The sequence below is a fragment of the Petaurus breviceps genome, unplaced genomic scaffold (assembly GCF_028583685.1).
Source record: "Petaurus breviceps papuanus isolate PSGF00001 unplaced genomic scaffold, PetGlider_PUasm1.0 90740, whole genome shotgun sequence".
NCBI classification, from domain to species: domain Eukaryota; kingdom Metazoa; phylum Chordata; class Mammalia; order Diprotodontia; family Petauridae; genus Petaurus; species Petaurus breviceps.
Window position 1 is genome coordinate 2351709 of NW_027187330.1, and position 17927 is coordinate 2369635.

General features: G+C 44.6%; 2 protein-coding genes across 2 annotated transcripts in view; both read left to right on the forward strand.

Annotated features, from left to right (window-relative positions):
• Positions 1–2641: 2641 nt before the first annotated feature.
• The window catches only part of HOGA1 (4-hydroxy-2-oxoglutarate aldolase 1), a 35894-nt gene continuing 20608 nt past the window's right edge, over positions 2642–17927 (forward strand). Inside the window, exon 1 of the mRNA XM_069067143.1 lies at positions 2642–3407. Within this exon, the coding sequence (XP_068923244.1) occupies positions 3188–3407 (220 nt within the window). The 5' untranslated portion in view covers positions 2642–3187. The remainder of the gene's footprint in view (positions 3408–17927) is intronic.
• CUNH10orf62 (chromosome unknown C10orf62 homolog) lies at positions 7777–13227 on the forward strand. Its single transcript, XM_069067076.1, has 2 exons — positions 7777–7790; positions 10683–13227. The coding sequence occupies exons 1-2, from the start codon at positions 7777–7779 to the stop codon at positions 11485–11487; spliced, it is 819 nt and encodes a 272-aa protein (XP_068923177.1). The 3' UTR covers positions 11488–13227.

Here is a 17927-nt window from a genome sequence, read left to right on the forward strand (position 1 = left end):
GGGGGGGGGGGGGGGGTGTGGATAGACCTATGTGCCGGTCATGGTGCTAAGCACGTTCTCAATATCACCTCATTTGCTGGATCAGCATCCATTGTCATTGCCTCTGTCTCCTAGTGCTCACCAAAGTACTGCCCAGGCCCTCCTTTATTCTCTCTACACTTCATGATTTCAGTAGTTCCCACGGATGTAATTACCCTCCATCCCGATGCCTCCTCAGTCTGTATATCCAGCCTAAGCTCCAGTCTCCCATCACCAGCTGCCTCTTGGACGTTTTGAAGGACGGATGTCCTATAGGCATGTGTCTCAGAGTCAGTTGTCTTCTCAAACCCATCACTATTCTGGAATCTGTTTACTATTTCTGACCTTCTGCCATGCCAAGGTCATCCTTGCATATTCTGAGCTTTGTTGTATCAGTATCTCTCTCAAATGGATGTGACCTCTCCTCATTCACAAGGCCTTCCCCGCCCCTGCCCAAGTCAGACCCTCATCTCCCCTTCTCTATACCATTGAAGTAGCTTCCCCATTGGCCTCACTGCCTCCCTCCCAAACCATCCTCCAAACATCATCAGTCAGTGGTTTTTCCTAAAGCCTGTGTCTGAATATATCATCCCTACCCCCCACACTCAAACTCCAGGGGCCCCCTCTTGATTCTCAGGTCATCTATAAACATGGAAAGCTTTTCACAAACTGTAATGGGAATGTAAATTTAAAGATCTTCCCTGCCACTAGGCTAAAGTGCACCTGGAGCCTGGGGTAGGAGGCTTGTTTTTCAGTAGATACTTTTTGATTGGCCAGTGGGTCCAAAAGGTTGTTACATTCTCTGAGCCAGGAGAAGGCTATATAAGCCCAGATGTGAGGCTTTGTTTGGGGGCTCACTTTTGAGAAGTGTTGTGTGATTTGATATGGATTCTGGGAAGCCGTTGTCCAGAGCCCCGCCCTGGCTTTGAAAAACCCAGATGTTGATTTGGTATGGATGTAATGGCTGGACAGTTTGGAAAGCTGTCTACTTGATCTGTTTCTGTCTTGATAATTCTGCCTGTATACTTTGAAGTTTGGGGTGCTGACCTCTTTCCCCTGAATTAGGTAAACGATACATGTTTGACTTATTAAAGTAAGCTTGTTAACCCATTTTGAGTTGCTTTCCTTTATCAAAGCAGATCCAAGAACCTGTATTGGCAGCAAACCCTGAGGACGCTTGGGGTGCTTGCCCAAATTGACCCCATCCTCTCTTCCTTCTTCTTCCACATTATGTACCCCCCCCCACCATGGATTCTAAGGTCCAGGCAAACTAAAGCCTTTTTGCTGTTTTCCATACCTGACATTCTGCCACACTCCCCTTTCATCTCAGTGCCCTTGCATTGACTTCCCTGTGCCTTGGAATCCCTAGTTTTCTTCAGGATTCGGTTCAAGTGTGGCCTTCTGTGTGAGACCTTCCTTGTTCAGTCTTTTTTCAGTTGTCTCTCACTCTCTGTGACCCCATTTGGGGTTTTCTTGGCAAAGACACTGGTTTGCCATTTCCTTCTCCAACTCATTTTGCAGATGAGGAAACTGAGGCCCATGGGGTTAAGTGACTTACCCAGGGTCACACTATCTGAAACAGATTTGAACTCAGGAAGAATCTTCCTGGCTCCATGCCTGGCTCTCTATCCACTGCATCATCTAGCTGCCTGAGACCTTCCTCCACCCCCCTAAACACCTCCCAGTGTTCATTTTTGTTTTATGTATATGCACATATGTGTGAATATGCATGTGTGTACACACATTTATATATGTGTATATATAAACACACGTCTTCTCTATTAGAATGTGAGCTTCTTGAGGGCAGGGACTTTCTCTTTGTTTCCCCTGTGTCTGGCGCACAATAGGTGTTTAATAAATGCTCAATATAGGAAAATAAATATTGATTCTCCTCTTCCACTGTTCCGTCAGCCTCTGCCTAGCTCTCAGTCCCCTTCACTCTGCCCCTCATAACATGGCATCCTCTCGGCCTCCTTCCTTTGTGCCCTGCCCCATTTCAAGCTGGGTCCCTGCATCAAGCCCCCTCCCCATTCCTCACCTGCTTTCTCTCTCCTCTGCCTCATAGGTCTTCTCCCAAGTCCTCTCTCTCTGCCTCGTGACTAGTCTCAGTATTTAAAATGTAATCATCATGTTCTTTGGGCCCTTTCCCACATACTCAGCAAAACCTGAAGTGAGGGGGAGAGGCAGGAAGGTTATTCCATCCTGGGCACTCACTGGCATCTGTAGATTCTTATGCGTGCCTTTGAATTAATCAAAGCATTCATCCTCATGTTTCTTGATGTGGGTGAAAGAAGGGGGTGCCTGTATGCCAGCTACACATTCTCTCTGTCCTCCTGTAACTCTGGAAACAAAGTCCACACCAAGAGCCTGTGTGCCCTCGAATCAGCACTGGACTCATCCTCTTACCCGGCAGCTCTCACAAAACCCACTTCACAAAGACACCTTGGGGCTGGAAGGGAGGGAGAAGCCACTGGGGAGCTGTCCAAGGGGCAGCCCTTAGAAAACCTGAATGCTCAATGGAAGCTAGAGGGAGGAGGACCAGAGAAGATAGCTCCCAGCCAATCATTGACACCAGAGCAGCCCCGCTGCCCCCTCCCCCTTCCCTGGGCCCAAATCCGGAAAACACCGAGGTCTGCAAACCCCTCCCACTTAGGGCTGCGATTCCTCCCCTCTGGAAAGGCCGTCTGAGGGAAAGCTCAACCCAGTCAGGGGGATCGTGCTCCTTGAGGGCACACTCGACCCCCAGCTTTGCCAAGTGACCAGAGAAACTTATCTGTGACTCTCGGGACAGCCTTCCGAGACATCAGCTCCAAGGAAGGGGGAGGCAGTGAGACGTAGAAGGAGGCCCGACTCCAGAGAGGCTGGGCCTGGCTTTGAATCACGGCCTTGCTGCTCATTTGCTGTGTTGCTCTCGGGCCTCCTTTCCCCCTACTCTGTAAATGAGAGTTGGGCTCAGTGATCTCTAAGCACACTCTCAGCTTTCTGTCTTATGATCGCCCTCCCATTCTCTCCCTCTTCAGCCAAAGCTTCCTTCCTGTTTATGGACCCTGGAGTCAGGGGGGCAGCAGCAAATTTTTAACTAGAATTATTGATTATTAACAGGAGGGGAAAACTCAGGTTTGACTCCAGGGCAAGGGCACAGAGCAGCCAAATTAGACTTCCTAGGGATATGCTGGCACCCCAAGTCTGGTCCTCTGTGAGGCTGGGAGCAAAGGGGCTAGGCAGATGCCTGGTGCGCAGTCTGACAGGCTGGGCCTCTGGAGAGGGGAAGAAGGTGGACATTGCGGGCATCTACCCTCCAGTGACCACCCCATTCACAGCCACAGCAGAGGTGGACTATGGAAAGCTGGAGGAGAATCTGTACAAACTTGGCACCCTCCCCTTCAGAGGTAAGGTGGGTCCTGGAAGTGGGTGAGGGAGGCAGGACAGAGACCAGGAGTCAGGCAGCTTTGGATCTGATCCCAAGCTGCATGACTTCGTAACAAGTCACTTGCCTTTCTCAAGGCTTCAGTTTCCTCATCCATGAAATGGGCAGTTTACTTTAGATGATTCCTCATGTCCCTTGCAGATCAAAGATTCTGCGATTCAGTGGTTGGTGGGGAGCAGGGGGTACTCATTGGGATGAATACCAGTGGTCAGCATTCTGTTCAGTCCAGAACCCACAGACTCCTCCCTGGGGGGAGGTAGGCAAGGCTCTCCAGAGATGGAGAGTTGTTATTTTCCTTTGCATTAGAAAAAGGGAGCCCTCCCCCACCACAGTGACCTCTGAGTGCCTGACAGCCCCTTTTCTGGAACTCTTCTGAAAATGGATCTGCCTTCTGCCGTCCCTACCTCCATCGATCTGCGTAAGAATTGTCAGGGTTATTCTCTGTAATGGGAATGTAAATTTGGAAGATCTTCCCTGCCCCTAGGCTAAAGTGCACCTGAAGCCTGGGGTGGGAGGCTTGTTTTTCAGTAGATACTTTTTGATTGGCCAGTGGGTCAATAAGGTTGTTACATTCTCTGAGCCAGGAGAAGGCTATATAAGCCCTGATGTGAGGCTTTGTTTTGGGGGCTCACTTTGAGAAGTGTTCTGTGATTGATCTGGATTCTGGGAAGCCGTTGTCCAGAGCCCCCCGGCTTTGAAAAACCCAGATGTGGAAACCCAGATGTTGACTGGGTATGGATGTAATGGTTGGACAGTTTGGAAATCTACTTGATCTGTTTCTGTCTTGATAATTCTGCCTGTATGCTTTGAAGTTCGGGGTGCAGACCTTTTCCCCTGAACAAGGTAAACGATATATGTCTGACTGACTAAAGTAAGCTTGTTAACCCATTTTGAGTTGCTTTCCTTTAACAAAGCAGATCCAAGAACCTGTGGTGGCGGCCACCCTGGGGACCCCTGGGGTGCTGGCCGCTACATTCTCTTACCTGCTTCTCCAGGTTCTTCTCCTTCTCCTTCCCTATTAGTTTGTGACCCCCTCAAGGGAAAGGACTACCTTTTACCTTTCTTCGTATCCCCAGTACTTAGTACAGTTCCTGGCACGCAGCAGGCACTTAATAGATGCTGATTGACTCCTGCAATTGACTACTTTAGCCCCCTCATTTACTTGCTATTGACTGGCTTTCCTTTCCTCTCATCTTTACTGACCAACATTTAGAGAAGGCCCTGTGAGTAGTTTGATAGACAGTATAGATAGATAGATAGTAGTTTATTATCATTACCAGTACGACTATTATGAACAAGCCAGTGCCTTACTTTTATAACCCCTGACCACCCTTTCGGAAGATCTCTCTTGCCCTTGCTCAGACCCTTGATTAGTTCCCTGGACCTCCTGGGGGTGAATAGTACCCTGTAGAATGTAAAATTTTCCTTTCAGTTCAGTTTCTTGTAGGATACTGTGGCCACTTGCTAAAGGAAGAGGTCCATCTGAGGTAAGGGATCTCAGTCTTTCTTTGTGTCATGGACCATATTTGGCAGTGAAAACCTATGGGCCCCTTCTTAGAAGGCATATAATAAAATACAATCTGGGGTGGCTAGGTGGCACAGTAAATAGAGCACCGGCCCTGAAGTCAGGAGGACCTGAGTTCAAATCTGGCCTCAGACACTTAAAACAAAAACTAGCCATGTGACCTTGAGCAAGTCAACCCCAATTGCTCTCCAAAAAGCAAAAAAAAAAAAAAAAGAAAGAAATGCAGTTATCAAAATATATATATTTTTTGTAAAGCCTCTATCCTCAGGGACCTCTAAGCTAGACATAGACCCAACAAGTTTGGTTAATACCAGCCTTGGGTATGCAGTATACCTGAGAGATGCCCCACCTATTTCATTTCTATTGACTATTGGTGGAAACATTGGGCCAGTGGTTGAGATGTAAGTGCTTGCCTAGGTGGGCTCCATCCTTACCCCAGCTGTGGACTGTTCTCTAAAAGGACAGAGGGGGGACAGGGTGGGAAATGAAAATTTGTGTCTCTTTGCCTAGTTCCACAAAGCAGTCCCAACCAACCCAAGCCCAGATATAACATGGTGGCTCACCTCATGAGACCTGGCCATCCTTTTGAGGTGGCAGACTGTTACTAGTCCCATTGAAAATAAAAAGCAAACTCTACAACTTAGGGAGCCCTGTAGGGTCTCTGCGAAGTGGGGTTTTTTTAGAAGTGGGAGCTGCCCAGTAAGAGAACAAGTCCAGTGCTGATTCGAGGGCACGCAGGCTCTTGGTGTGGACTTTGCTTCCAGAGTTGCAGGAGGACAGAGAGAATGTGTGGCTGGCACACAGGCATCCCCTTCTTCCAGAAGCTTCTATTCCCCACCTACATTAAGAAATATGAAGATATTTCTTCAGAAAGATATTAATCAGAGTACTCTGATTAATTCAAAGGCACACATAAAAATCTGCAGATGCCAGTTCAAGACACAGTGAGTGCCCAGGATGGAATAACCTTCCTGCCTCTTCCCCACACTTCAGGGGAGTGTTGAGTATGTGGAAAGGGCCCCCAGAACACGATAATTACATTTTAAATGCTAAGACTAGAACAGCTGAAGGATTTTCTTTAGACTTTAACTCAGTCCTAAGCAAGTTGAATTCAGCACCCAATTCACCAGGTCAGGTGCCCATGTTAAAACTATAAAGCATTATACATAGGCATCCATACCTCTTGATGAGAAATAGACACACCAACCTTCTTGTAGCTCTGCAGGATTTATGAGCTGTGGTTTTCATGTTTTCCCATCTTGGCCCCAATTCATATAAGTAGCCCTGAGAGGGCTCATGAGTAAATATTGAGGGTTTCATGAATGAGGTGGGAGGGAGGGTTCCCCTAGTACAGTACAGGTGAACCTTCTTACAGAAGCTTCCTCTCCAGCATCTGTAGATTCCCCAGAACTAGAAAAGCAGCTAAGCATAGAATGGACTATTAAGAAAAGAGTTGAACAGGAGAAGACAGCATCTGTGGGTGGAGGTGCCCTGAAATGAGGGCAGAAGGGAGTTGACATGAGGGATCCTCCCATGAACCCTTGAAGGGGAACCTCCCAGGAACACCTGCTTGGAGGCCGTGTTCAGTAGACCTCTGAGCCTCAAATAGTGAGCTGGAATGGTTTCCCTTCTGATGGGTCAGGTTCTAGCTAGTCTCTCTCGGCACCTGGGGAGCTGCAGCCACAGAGAACGTCAGGAGACACAAGTCAAGGCTCCCATGGGTTGGGACCTTGTCCATCATACTTCAGCCAGGCTTTTCTAATGGATTTTTGGCCAGCTGCCCTGTATTAGTTGGGGGTGGGGGGAAGGCTACTGTGTATAGCTCTTCTTTTAAACTTTTTTTGGTTTAAACATGCATTTAAATGTTCAAAAAAGAGCTCAACCCTTTTTAAGGAAGAAGCCTTTTGTATTAGACAACCTGCAGTATGTTCCAGTGGAGAGAGAACTGACTTTAGTCTCAGGTCCTTGGGTTCGTAGCCTCCCTTTTCGCCTTGAGTCAGTAAACATTTAGTAAGTGTTAGAGTATTGTTAATGGCCTGGGAGCTGTGCTATAAGTATGGGGGCGGGGTGGGCAAACAAAGAAAGGCAAAAAGATGATCTTTGCTCTCAAGGAGCTCACAGTCTGATGAGGAAGACACCATACAAATTACTATGTACAAACAAGCTGTAGCCAGGATAAATTGGAGATAATCAGCAGGGGTAAGACACTAGCATTAAGGTTGGTTTATTTGGTTTTTTTGGAGGCAGTCTGGGTTAAGTGACTTGCCAACAGTTAAGTGTCTGAGGCTGGATTTGAATTTAGGTCTTCCTGACTCTTCAGGGCTGGTGCTCTATCCCCCCAACCCCATCCTCCAGCTGCCAACAGGAAAGGTTTCTTAAAGGAGGCAAGATTTTAGCTGGGACTTGAAGCCAGGGAACCCAGGAGGTGGAGATGTGGAGGAAAACCATTACAGGAGTGGAGCACAGTCAGAGAAAAAGCCCACAGCGGGAGACTGCGTGACCTCAGACAATCTTCCAGGGCTTCACTTCCTGTAAAATGGACTTCAGTGGCTGACTTCTGAGGTCCCTTTTAGCTCTAGATATAAAATCCTATGACATTGAGGAATAAAAGGTTCTGATTTTACATAGACAGAACTTTAATGGGATCATAGTTGGGAACTGGGAGTCATCTGATCCAACCCCTCATTCTACAGATAAGGAAACTCGGACCCAGAATGGTGAAGGAATTTGTCTTATAGTTAAAGACAGAATCGGGGGTTTGAGCCCAGGTCCTCTGACTCCCAATCTAGCAAACTTTCCATGCTCCATGATCTTCTCAGGGTAGGTTAGTACTGTATGTAAGATGGTTGGTTTCCCAGCCATCTGTTGATACAAAGAGAATTTGGGAAATAGGGGACATCATGATCCTGATCTTTTTGACATTGGAAAGCAAAAGTTCTAAAAGTCCATTCTCTATAAGGCTGAGAGAGGCCGTTAAGAGAATGCAAAGTGTTTCCCGGCATATTAGGATGTTGGGCCATCTGAAGACTCCAGAAAGCTGGCAGCCTATGGAAAACCATGTGGTAGTTTTTAGTAGGTGGGAGCTGAGCATAAAGCCTAGCACTTTTCAGCATCTAAGGAGTGAAAAGAAGCTAGAGATTCTCCTCCAAATAGTAAGAAAAGCCAGAGTTTGGTCAAGCAATTAAAAGCAGTTGAATTTAGGAAGGCACGTGATTTGTGCCCAGATGTTTGCATTTCTTTATACCTTGCTCTAAATTGTCTAGAGTCCAAAACCTTATTATTCATGATATCCTGGGCAAGTTACTTTGCCTCTGCCTTAGTGTCCTCATCTGTGCAATGGGTATATTAATAGCACTTCCTTCCCAGGGTTTGTTATGAGGATAAAATGAGATATTTATAAAGTGCTTTGCAAGCCTTAGAAATGTCTATGCAAATACTAACTGGTGGAGCCATGGCTAGGGCATCTTTCTGGATGCAGGAAGACGACTTCAGATCCAGACCTCAAGCACTTATTAGTTGCTGTGTCACCCATGGCACAGTCACAAATTCTGTTTGCCTCAGTTTCCTCATCTGTAAAACAGGGATAGCAACTTCCTCACAGAGTTGTGTGGATCAAATGAAATGATATTTGTAAAAAGTACTTACTTAGCATAGTGCCTGGTACATAATAACCACAATAAAAATACTTATTCCCTTCCCCTCTTTGTTTCTATTTATTAGAGAATAATTCATCTTAAAAAAAAAAAACAAACTTCAAGGGGCAGCTAGGTGGTGCAATAGATAAAGTACCAGCTCTGGAGTCAGGAGGACCTTAGTTCAAATCCCTCTTCAGACACTTGACACTTACTAGCCATGTGACCCTGGGCAAGTCACTTAACTTTGCCTAAAAAAAAATTCAATACTCCTTCCATCAGCCTCATATATATTTTCTTATCCTGTTCAATTCCTTTCTATTTCTTTCTGCAAATCCTTCATAAAGGATCTATCTGACATGCTAGAGACCTTCCTTTGGGTCTTTTAATATAATGTAGTTGCAAATGCAGCTACTGCTCACATTACCCATCTGTTTGTTACCTCTCACTTTGGCCACATGAGTGTCTGACCACATTTTCTAGGTACACTTGCCCTTGATATCTTTTACATCTTTCCTTGAGTACGAGTTATCCTTGGTGATCCATGAGACAGATTTTAAAAGTTGATATTAATATTTTTTGAAATAAGGTAATATTTCTACAAAAAGTGGTAGTCATATATCCAAGGTGCCATTGCTTACCTGGTGGAAATTCCCAGTGTTTGGGAGGAAATAACCAACTACTGGTCCAAATCCAAGTCTTTAAAATAAAAGCACATGTCAACAATTGTTTGTTTTATACACATTTCTCTCTCTCTCTCAGTTCAAAGCCAAGTTTTCCCCCTGCTTTTTTCTTTGTAAATCCTGAACATCAAATAAAATGATCATTTCCACATGCATTGTGAAACAGAAGAAGAAAATTATACAAGAAACTGCAAGTCTATATTCCATAGTACATAATAAATTCAGCCTGTAACTTTCAAAGCTTCCTTGCTGGTATATGATTCCTTCTGGCCTTCTTTCTTCTGGGTAGAAGGGCAACTGTCACTAACTCTACTTTTTTTCTCTCATCTCTCCACACTCCAGTTGAGAAGAAAACAAAAGCCCTTGTGACAAATATATTTAGGAAAACAAACACCAAGAACCCCCAAATTCTCACATTGTCCATGTCCAAAAATGTCTGTATCATTCTTTCTTCTTGAGTTCATCACCTCTTTGTCAAGGAGGGAGATGCTTCATCATGGGTCGTCTAGCGTCATGGTGATCCATAGCTTTCCAATGCTGCCTCTGGGCTGAGCTAATCACTTGTTGTGCTTCCCCCAATTGTGACCTAATGCCATTCCAGAATGTTCTCCTTGTCCTCCCCTCCTTCCCTTCTTGAACTCAGGACTACATTCTCTTCTGTGGCTGCGGAAGCAAAGGATGGAGACAGTACTTAGTGAGTTAGTAGCAGAAGGAGGTTGCAAATACAGGGAGAGTGGTCCAGGCTCTGGCTGTGCAGAGGAGGGAATGGCAGCCTCGGCTAATGCTAATAAGTTAGTTTCTAATAATAATTAGGGCAGTGAGGTGGTGCAGTGGATAGCGCACTAGGCTCAGGAAGGTTCATCTTCCAGAGTTCAAATTTGGCCTCAGACACTACCTATGTGACCTTGGGCAAGTCACTTAACTATTTGCCTTAGTTTCCTCGTCTGTAAGACAAGCTACAGAGGGAAATGGTAAACCACTCTATTATCTTTGCCAAGAAAACTCCAAATGGGATCACAAAGATGTGATGGAAATGACTCAAAAACAACCATTAATAATAATAATAATTAGTAGCCTCTGTTTTAGGGACAGTGAATAACCAATCCTATGCAGAGGTGGGGGTGGAGGAGGAAGATGACTGCTTCACTGGCTTCAGGCTTGACTGTTACCCCTTCAGTGAACTTGGGGAAAGAAGTCTGGGCTAGGGCAACAGATCCCAGCCCCCTCATTGGATGCTTAAGCATTGCCAGGCCTCCCCAAGCACTGGTGGGGCCACTTGCCCACCCCTCCCTCACAATGGGGTTCATTGCTGAGGCGGGAGGGGTCTTCCCCAGGAAGTAGAGGAGTAGGGATCTGCCCTGCAGACACCCTCTGGGGTGCCTTTCAGCATGAGCCAGGTTACCTGGGCTCCCCATCCCCTCTTATCTCTTATCTCCCCCTGCTCTCTTATCTCAGCCTGATTGGCTCAGGGTCCTGGAGAGCCTGGGAGTGCTTGTCCAGCGACCATCATGCAAGGCGGTGCTGGTGGTCAGCCTGCTGCTGGGGGCTGGAGGCCTCTGCCTCTGGTTCCACTGGAAGAAGAAGTCCGCCAAGAGCCTAGAGAATTGTAGTAAAGAATCCATAGAGTCCACTGCCATAGGGAATAAGTGTGATCCCTGGATCAAATCCCACTTCAGCCGCCTTTCAGATGAGAAGTTGTGTACCCTGCTGCAAGAAGGTGGGAGTGGGGAGGCCAGTGCTGCCAGTACCAATGTGCAAGTGGAAACCTGTACCTCAAGGGTCAAAGAAGGGAAGAATGCTGATACCTACAAGGAATCCTTTTTCAGCAAGCAGAGGACGTCTGGCAGCAAAGTGTTCAAGGACTCCCACAGAGAGTCTGCCAAGTCGAGCTCAGCAGATGAGTCAACATGGGCATCGGTAGCAGCGTGTGTGCGGGAAATCGACATCAAGGGCCGGCACCTAGCAGATTCCATGCTTCAGCGGGCCACAGACTACCAGAACTCTGGGCATTTGGAATCCAAGGACATTAATAAGGAGGAACTCAAGGCCCTGGAGGAAGTAGAGATGAAAGTCAAAGAAAATTTCCTGAGCCATCGGGACAACAACGTAGCCGGCTCGAGCAGTGGTTACCACTGTTATGGCAATCACAGCCAGCCCCCTCGCAGCCAGCAGGTGCCCCATGATTATTTTGAAGTTACCTAATCAGGCTGGCATCATCTCATTCTCCCCACTGGGATCACACAGTTGCATCACTGGAGGATTCTCCCACCACCTCCCCTATTCTGCCTCTGGTCCGAGGAGAGGTAGTTTTAAATGCTGGTCAAAGCGATTTCTGCTGATGTGTCTCAGGCCCCATCAACCTTAGCTGGGTCAGTGAAACTTTTGGACCTTTTACAGTACCTACAGGATGCCAGAGGTGGACAATCTAGCACAGGGAACCATGGTGACTTGCCAAAGAAGAGACAAAAAAGAGGGGAAAGTTGTGCCTTCAGAACAGACTTTGCCTCTCCTAGATGGCCAGTGATGAAGAAATCCACAGAAAGGAAGTCAGTCCATTGGCTCCTCAGGGAAGGTACTACCAGGAGCATCCTTCAGGATGATAGAGGGAAGTGTTCAATGCCCCAGGACCTGCACCCCACCCAAAGCATGGGATTTAACTGAAGAAAAATGCCTCCAAATGAGCCAATAAAACCTTGCAATACTGTGGCTCAGTGTCTGAGGACTTCTGTGGAAGAATGTAGCTGATGTTGAATTCCTCAATCAGTTGAGATCTGGGTGGGGAGTATTATTCCTTTTCCAGATGCTCCATGTCTAGATCGCGGGAGTTATGGTGCTATTTTGTGGGATCCCACTTATGCCCCAGGGCACAGGCTCCTATGACGTTTCACACTCTTCTCAGGCACCAAAGAAGAGGAGGTTGCTAGGTGTTGATTTTTGTAGGGTAGGTAGCAGAAGCCCTCCGGAAGAGTTTAGCATTTAAATAAGCAGATAGACTTTCTCTTCCTATCCATTCTACTCTGATGCCTTTTAATCCTTTCTCATTGAGTGAATGAAAGCTTTTATCTTAGAAGCACCTACTAGGTGCCAGATACTTGTGCTGAACATTGGGGCTACACATACAAGCAAGAAAGATAATCCCTGCTCTCAAGAAGCTTCTGTTCAAGTAGGGGAAGACAGCTGATAGAGGGGAGCGGTGGACAGGCAGGAGTGTTTTGGACAGGGAAGTTCTAGGGATGGTAATTGAAGTTAGAGAGTAATTGATGATAGTATTTTTCAGAAATAGTAGTGTGGATTTGATTACTTTTCTCATCAAAAGCCCTCCTTTGTTATTGTTGTTGAGTTGTGTCCAACAGTTCATGACCCCATTTGGGGTTTTCCCGGCAAAGATACTGTAGTGGTTTGCCATTTCTTCTGTAGCTCATTTTACATATGCGGAAACTTAGGCAAACGCGGTTAAGTGACTTGTCCAGGGTTACACAGCTAGTAAGTGTCTGAGGCCAGATTTGAACTGAGGAAGATGAGTCTTTTTGACTTCAGGCCCAGAGCCCTATCTGCTACACTACCTAGCTACTGCCCTTTATCCCTGTACAAAATGCTTGCCCTCTTTCTGTTTCATTAATCCTGTTCCCACTTCAGTGCTTTTTCTCTGCACAGGTTAATTGTCCTTATGCTTCCCATTCCTTCCTTCATGAGCTATTGGAGATAAGGTCTACTTCTAGCTGGCACTATCTCTTCTTCTGTCCTCACAATCTGTCTGTACCCATCCCTCATTTCTCTAAATCCTCCCCTAGCACTCCCTAATTCAGTAGGGACATTTCTCTCTGACTTCCCAATCCCCAGGCTATCAAGAGACCATAGTACCATGGCATCTCCCCAGGAGGATGTGGCTGAGACCCAGTCAGACTACTAGCATTTGTTAAGGGCCTACTGTGTGCCAGGCACTGTACTAAGTGCTAGACTAGAGGCATATGGCCTAGAAAGTTTTTCACCTAGGTGACCCCAGTTCACCATCTGGTGGCTTCCTATTTTAACTAATTATCCTCACTGACTAAATGCTGAGTTAAGGTATTTCTGTGCAGCTGAAGAACTGTGAGCACTGTAAACATTCTCTGCCCTCCAAATTCAGTGCTCTGGAGAGTAAGCTCCAATTCATGGCTCTGTTGGGAAGCCTTTTTCATGTATCCTCTCAATTACTGGTCCTAGGTCTAAGCAGATGTGGATGATTCAAATTGAACGTCATCATCCTTCTATATGAGATCCAGTGGAGTCAATAATAGATAGACGATATTGTTGCTGTTTCTTTACTTGAATCAAATTATTGGTAAAAGGTGATGTGAATGAAGAAGATCACCTAACTGGCTAGGTACTCAGATTTCAGACCTTGTGGGTCATACTGCTGGGGCCACAACCATAGGTTTGAGGTGTAACCTTCATTCAACATCATAGGTTTAGAAATTCAATTTTATCGATTCTCTCAAGGATGATCAAGGTCTGGGGAGTTAACTTAAGCTAGTCAAACTCACTAGAGACTGATTTACAAACCAGATTGAATTAAGAGGAATTATTCTTGAAAGTTATACCTGGTCTGAAAACTGTTACCTGCTGTCCTGTCCGACCCCTACCTTTTTTTTTTTTTTTTTTTTTTTTTTTTGCTTTTTTGGAGGGGGGAAGGTAGGGAAATTGGAGTTAAGTGACTTGCCCAAGGTCACATGGCTAATTTTTGTGTTAAGTATCTGAGGTTGGATTTGAACTCAGGTCCTCCTGACTCCAGGTCCAGTGCTCTATTTACTGTGCCACCTAGCTGCCCTAAGGCCCCTACCTCTTGGGGAGCAGGTCCACTAGGAAACCTAATTACAAAATCAGAAGATTGTTTTGCTGACCATAGAAAGAGAGTAAAGGAAATGGGCTATTCGTAAGGGATATTTCCACCCAAAATTGGTAGAATCATATTGAATTGCCTTTCCCTCCTTAAGGGATTTGTTGTTCAATCACTTCTGACTTTTTGGGAACACGTGGACCATAGATAGCATGCCAGGCCTGTCTATGCTCCACTATCTCCCAAAGTCTGTCCAAGCTCATGTTTGTTGTTTCCATGATACTATGTATCTATCTCATCTTCTGCTGTCTCCTTTTACTTTTCTTTTCCAACATCAAGGTCTTTTCCAATGAGTCCTGTCTTCTTGTTATGTGGCCAAAGTATTTAAACTTCAGTTTTGGTATTTGTTCTTCCAATGAGAAGTTTGAATTAGTTTCTTTAAGTATTGAATGATTTGATTTCTTTGCTGTCCAAAGGACTCTCAAAAGTTTTCTCCAGCACTGCAGTTGAAATGAGCAGTGCTCATCTTTCCTTATGGTCCAACTCTCACAGCCATATGTTGCTACTAAAAAAGAAAAACAAACAAACCATATCTTTAACCTTTGGCCTTTGTCACCAGGGTGATGTCTCTGCTTTTAGTATGCTGTCAAGCATCTTTTGATTTCATGGCTACAATGACCATCTACAGTGATATTTGAGCCCAAGAATATAAAATTTGACAGTTTCCATTTTTTCTTCCTCCTTTTTCCAGGAAATGATGGGACCAGTTGCCAAGAGTATAGTTTTTTTTTTTAGTATTATGCTTCAAGTTAGCTTTTATACTTTTTCACCTTCATCAAGAGGCTCCTTAATTCTTCTTTACTTTCTTCCATCAGATTGGTATTGTCTACATATCTGAGATTATTATTTTTTCTAGAAACTTAAATTCTGGCTTTTGATTCCTCCAGATTGGAATTTCACAGGATGTATTCTGCATATAAGTTAAATAAGGTGACAACAATATAGAGCTTTGTCATACTCCTTTTACAATCTTAAACCAATCAGTTGTTCCATGTTTGGTTCTGTTGTTTCTGGGCCTCCTCAGGAGACAAGTAAGATGCTTTGGTACTCACTCCCCTCTCTTCGAGGACTTTCCACATTTTTTGTGAATCCCCCTTGTCAAAAGCTTTAGTATAGTTAATGAAAAAGAAATTGACATTTTTCTGGAACTCCCTTGCTTTCTCCATAATCCAGTGAATGTTAGCAATTTGGTCTCTGGTTCTTCTACCTCTTTGAAAACCAGCCTGCTCTTCTGGTAATTCTCAGTTCACATATTGCTGAAGTTTAATTTGCAGAATCTTAAGCATAACCTTGTTGGTATGTGAAATGAGCTCAATTGTTCCATAATTTGAACATTCTTTGGCATTTTCTTTCTCTAAGATTGGGATGTAAACTGATTTTCCAATCCAGTGACCACTATTGAGTTTTCAAAATTTGCTGGCATACTAAGTGCAGCCCTTTTGATGGCATCATCTTTCAGAATTTTAAATAGCTCAGCTGGAATTCTATCACCTCCCTAGTCTTATTGTTAGTAATATTTCCTAAGGCTCACTTGACTTCATTCTCCAGAATGTCAGGCTCCAGAAAAGTAACCACACTATTGTAGTTATTGTAGCTTTCTTGTATAGTTCTTTTGTATTTTTTTTTTTTAAGCAATCGGGGTTAAGTAACTTGCTCAAGGTTAAATGGCCAGGTGTCTCTGGGTGGGTGCTAAGTGTCTGAGCCCAGGATTCAATCTCCAGGTCTTCTCAACACTGGAGCCGGTGCTCTTACTCACTGTGCTACCTGGCCGCCCCTCTTTTGTATACTTTTACCACCTCTTCTTAATCATTTCTGCTTCTTTTAAGTCCCTACTATGCTTTTCTTTTACCATGCCCATTTCTTCATGAAATGTTTCTTTGATATCTCTTAATCGAAGAGATCTCTTTTCTTTCACCTGGTACTGTTTCATTCTATTTCTTTGCATTGCTTACTTAAGAAAATCTTATCTCTCCTTGCTCTTCTCTGCAATTCTGTATTCATTTGGATTTGAATAGATATCATTTGGTCATTCTTGAGATTATACACCAGTACTGCTTTTCTCACCTTTTTATTGATTATAAAGGAATTCTTGCCCACAGTAGTAGATGTAATGATCAACTGAATTAAATTCAATGCTTCCCATCCATTTAAGTTCACTGGCACCAAGATGTCATGGTTTAATCTTTCCATCTACTGGACCACATCCATCTTGCCTTGGTTCATAGAGCTCACATTCTAGCTTCCTATATAATACTGATCTTTAAAGCATCAGACTTTCCTTTTTGTCACCAGACATATCTACAGCTGAGCTTCCTTTTGGCTTTGGCCCAGTTGCCTCGTTAGTACTGGGGTACTTGTAGTTGTCCCGTGCTCTTCCTCAGTGGACCTTCCGATCCGAGGGGCTCACTGTCTGATGTCATATGTTTTATAATTTTAATATTGTCTGTGGAATTTTCTTGGCAAAGATACTGGGGGTGGTTTGCCATTTCCCTCTCTAGTGGATCACCTTTTGTCAGAACTCTCCACTATGACCTGTGTGTCTTAGATAATCCTGTATAGCATTGTTCATAGTTTCATTGAGCTCTTAGAGATACTTCTGTTTAAAGAATCAATACTTGAACATCCAGTTTGAAATGCCTAATAGATAATCGATGTTAGATTGGGTCTGGATCTGGGAATCATCAACATAGAGATGATAAAGGCATGGGAGCTGATGGTGTTACCCAATGAGAGAGTATAGAGAGAAAAGAGTAGAGGGCTGGGGATAAAACCTTGGGGAACCCACAGTTTAGAAGCATGATGGACCTGGAGTCACGAGGACCTGAATTCAAATCCAGTCTCAGATACTGATGTTTTGCAACTATTAAAGTGCTATATAAATGCTAGTTGTTATTTATTATTATTAATTATCATCATTCTATACTTAAATATGTATGTATTAGGAATTTACTTAAGATGACTTCCATCAGCTTGTTACTCAGATTAGTTTACAAGATAGCTTAGCCTTGAAGGGGATTCATTGGAATCATATAATCTTGGGACTGGAATGGTCCTCTGTAGCAGCAAGCACCCCAAGCGCGTCCTGAGGGTTTGCTGCCCATACAGGTTCTTGGATCTGCTTTGTTAAAGGAAAGCAACTCAAAATGGGTTAACAAGCTTACTTTAATCAGTCAGACATATATCGTTTACCTTGTTCAGGGGAAAAAGGTCAGCACCCCAAACTTCAAAATATACAGACAGAATTATCAAGACATTAACAGATCAAGCAGACAGCTTTCCAAACTGTCCAACCATTACATCCATACCCAGTCAACATCTGGGTTTTTCAAAGCTGGAGGGGGGGGGGGGGCTCTGGACAACAGCTTTTCAGAATACAGATCAAATCACAGAACACTTCTCAAAGTGAGCCCCCAAAACAAAGCTACGCATTAGGGCTTATATAGCCTTCTCCTGGCTCAGAGAATGTAACAACTTTATTGACTCACTGGCCAATCAAGAAGTATCTACTGAAAAACAAGCCTCCCACCCCAGGCTTCAGGTGCACTTTAGCCTAGGGGCAGGGAAGATCTTCCAAATCTGCATTCCCATTACATCCTCCCACCCATAATATCCTCTACCACATCCCCTAGGAAATAACCATCCATCTTCCCTGTGAATGCCTCTATAGGGTACTTACTACCTCCTGAGGCAGCCCACTTCCAATTTTGATACACAAGACACATTCAGGGTAAATCAGAGAAGCAATGGGTAGAAGTTAACAGAGATG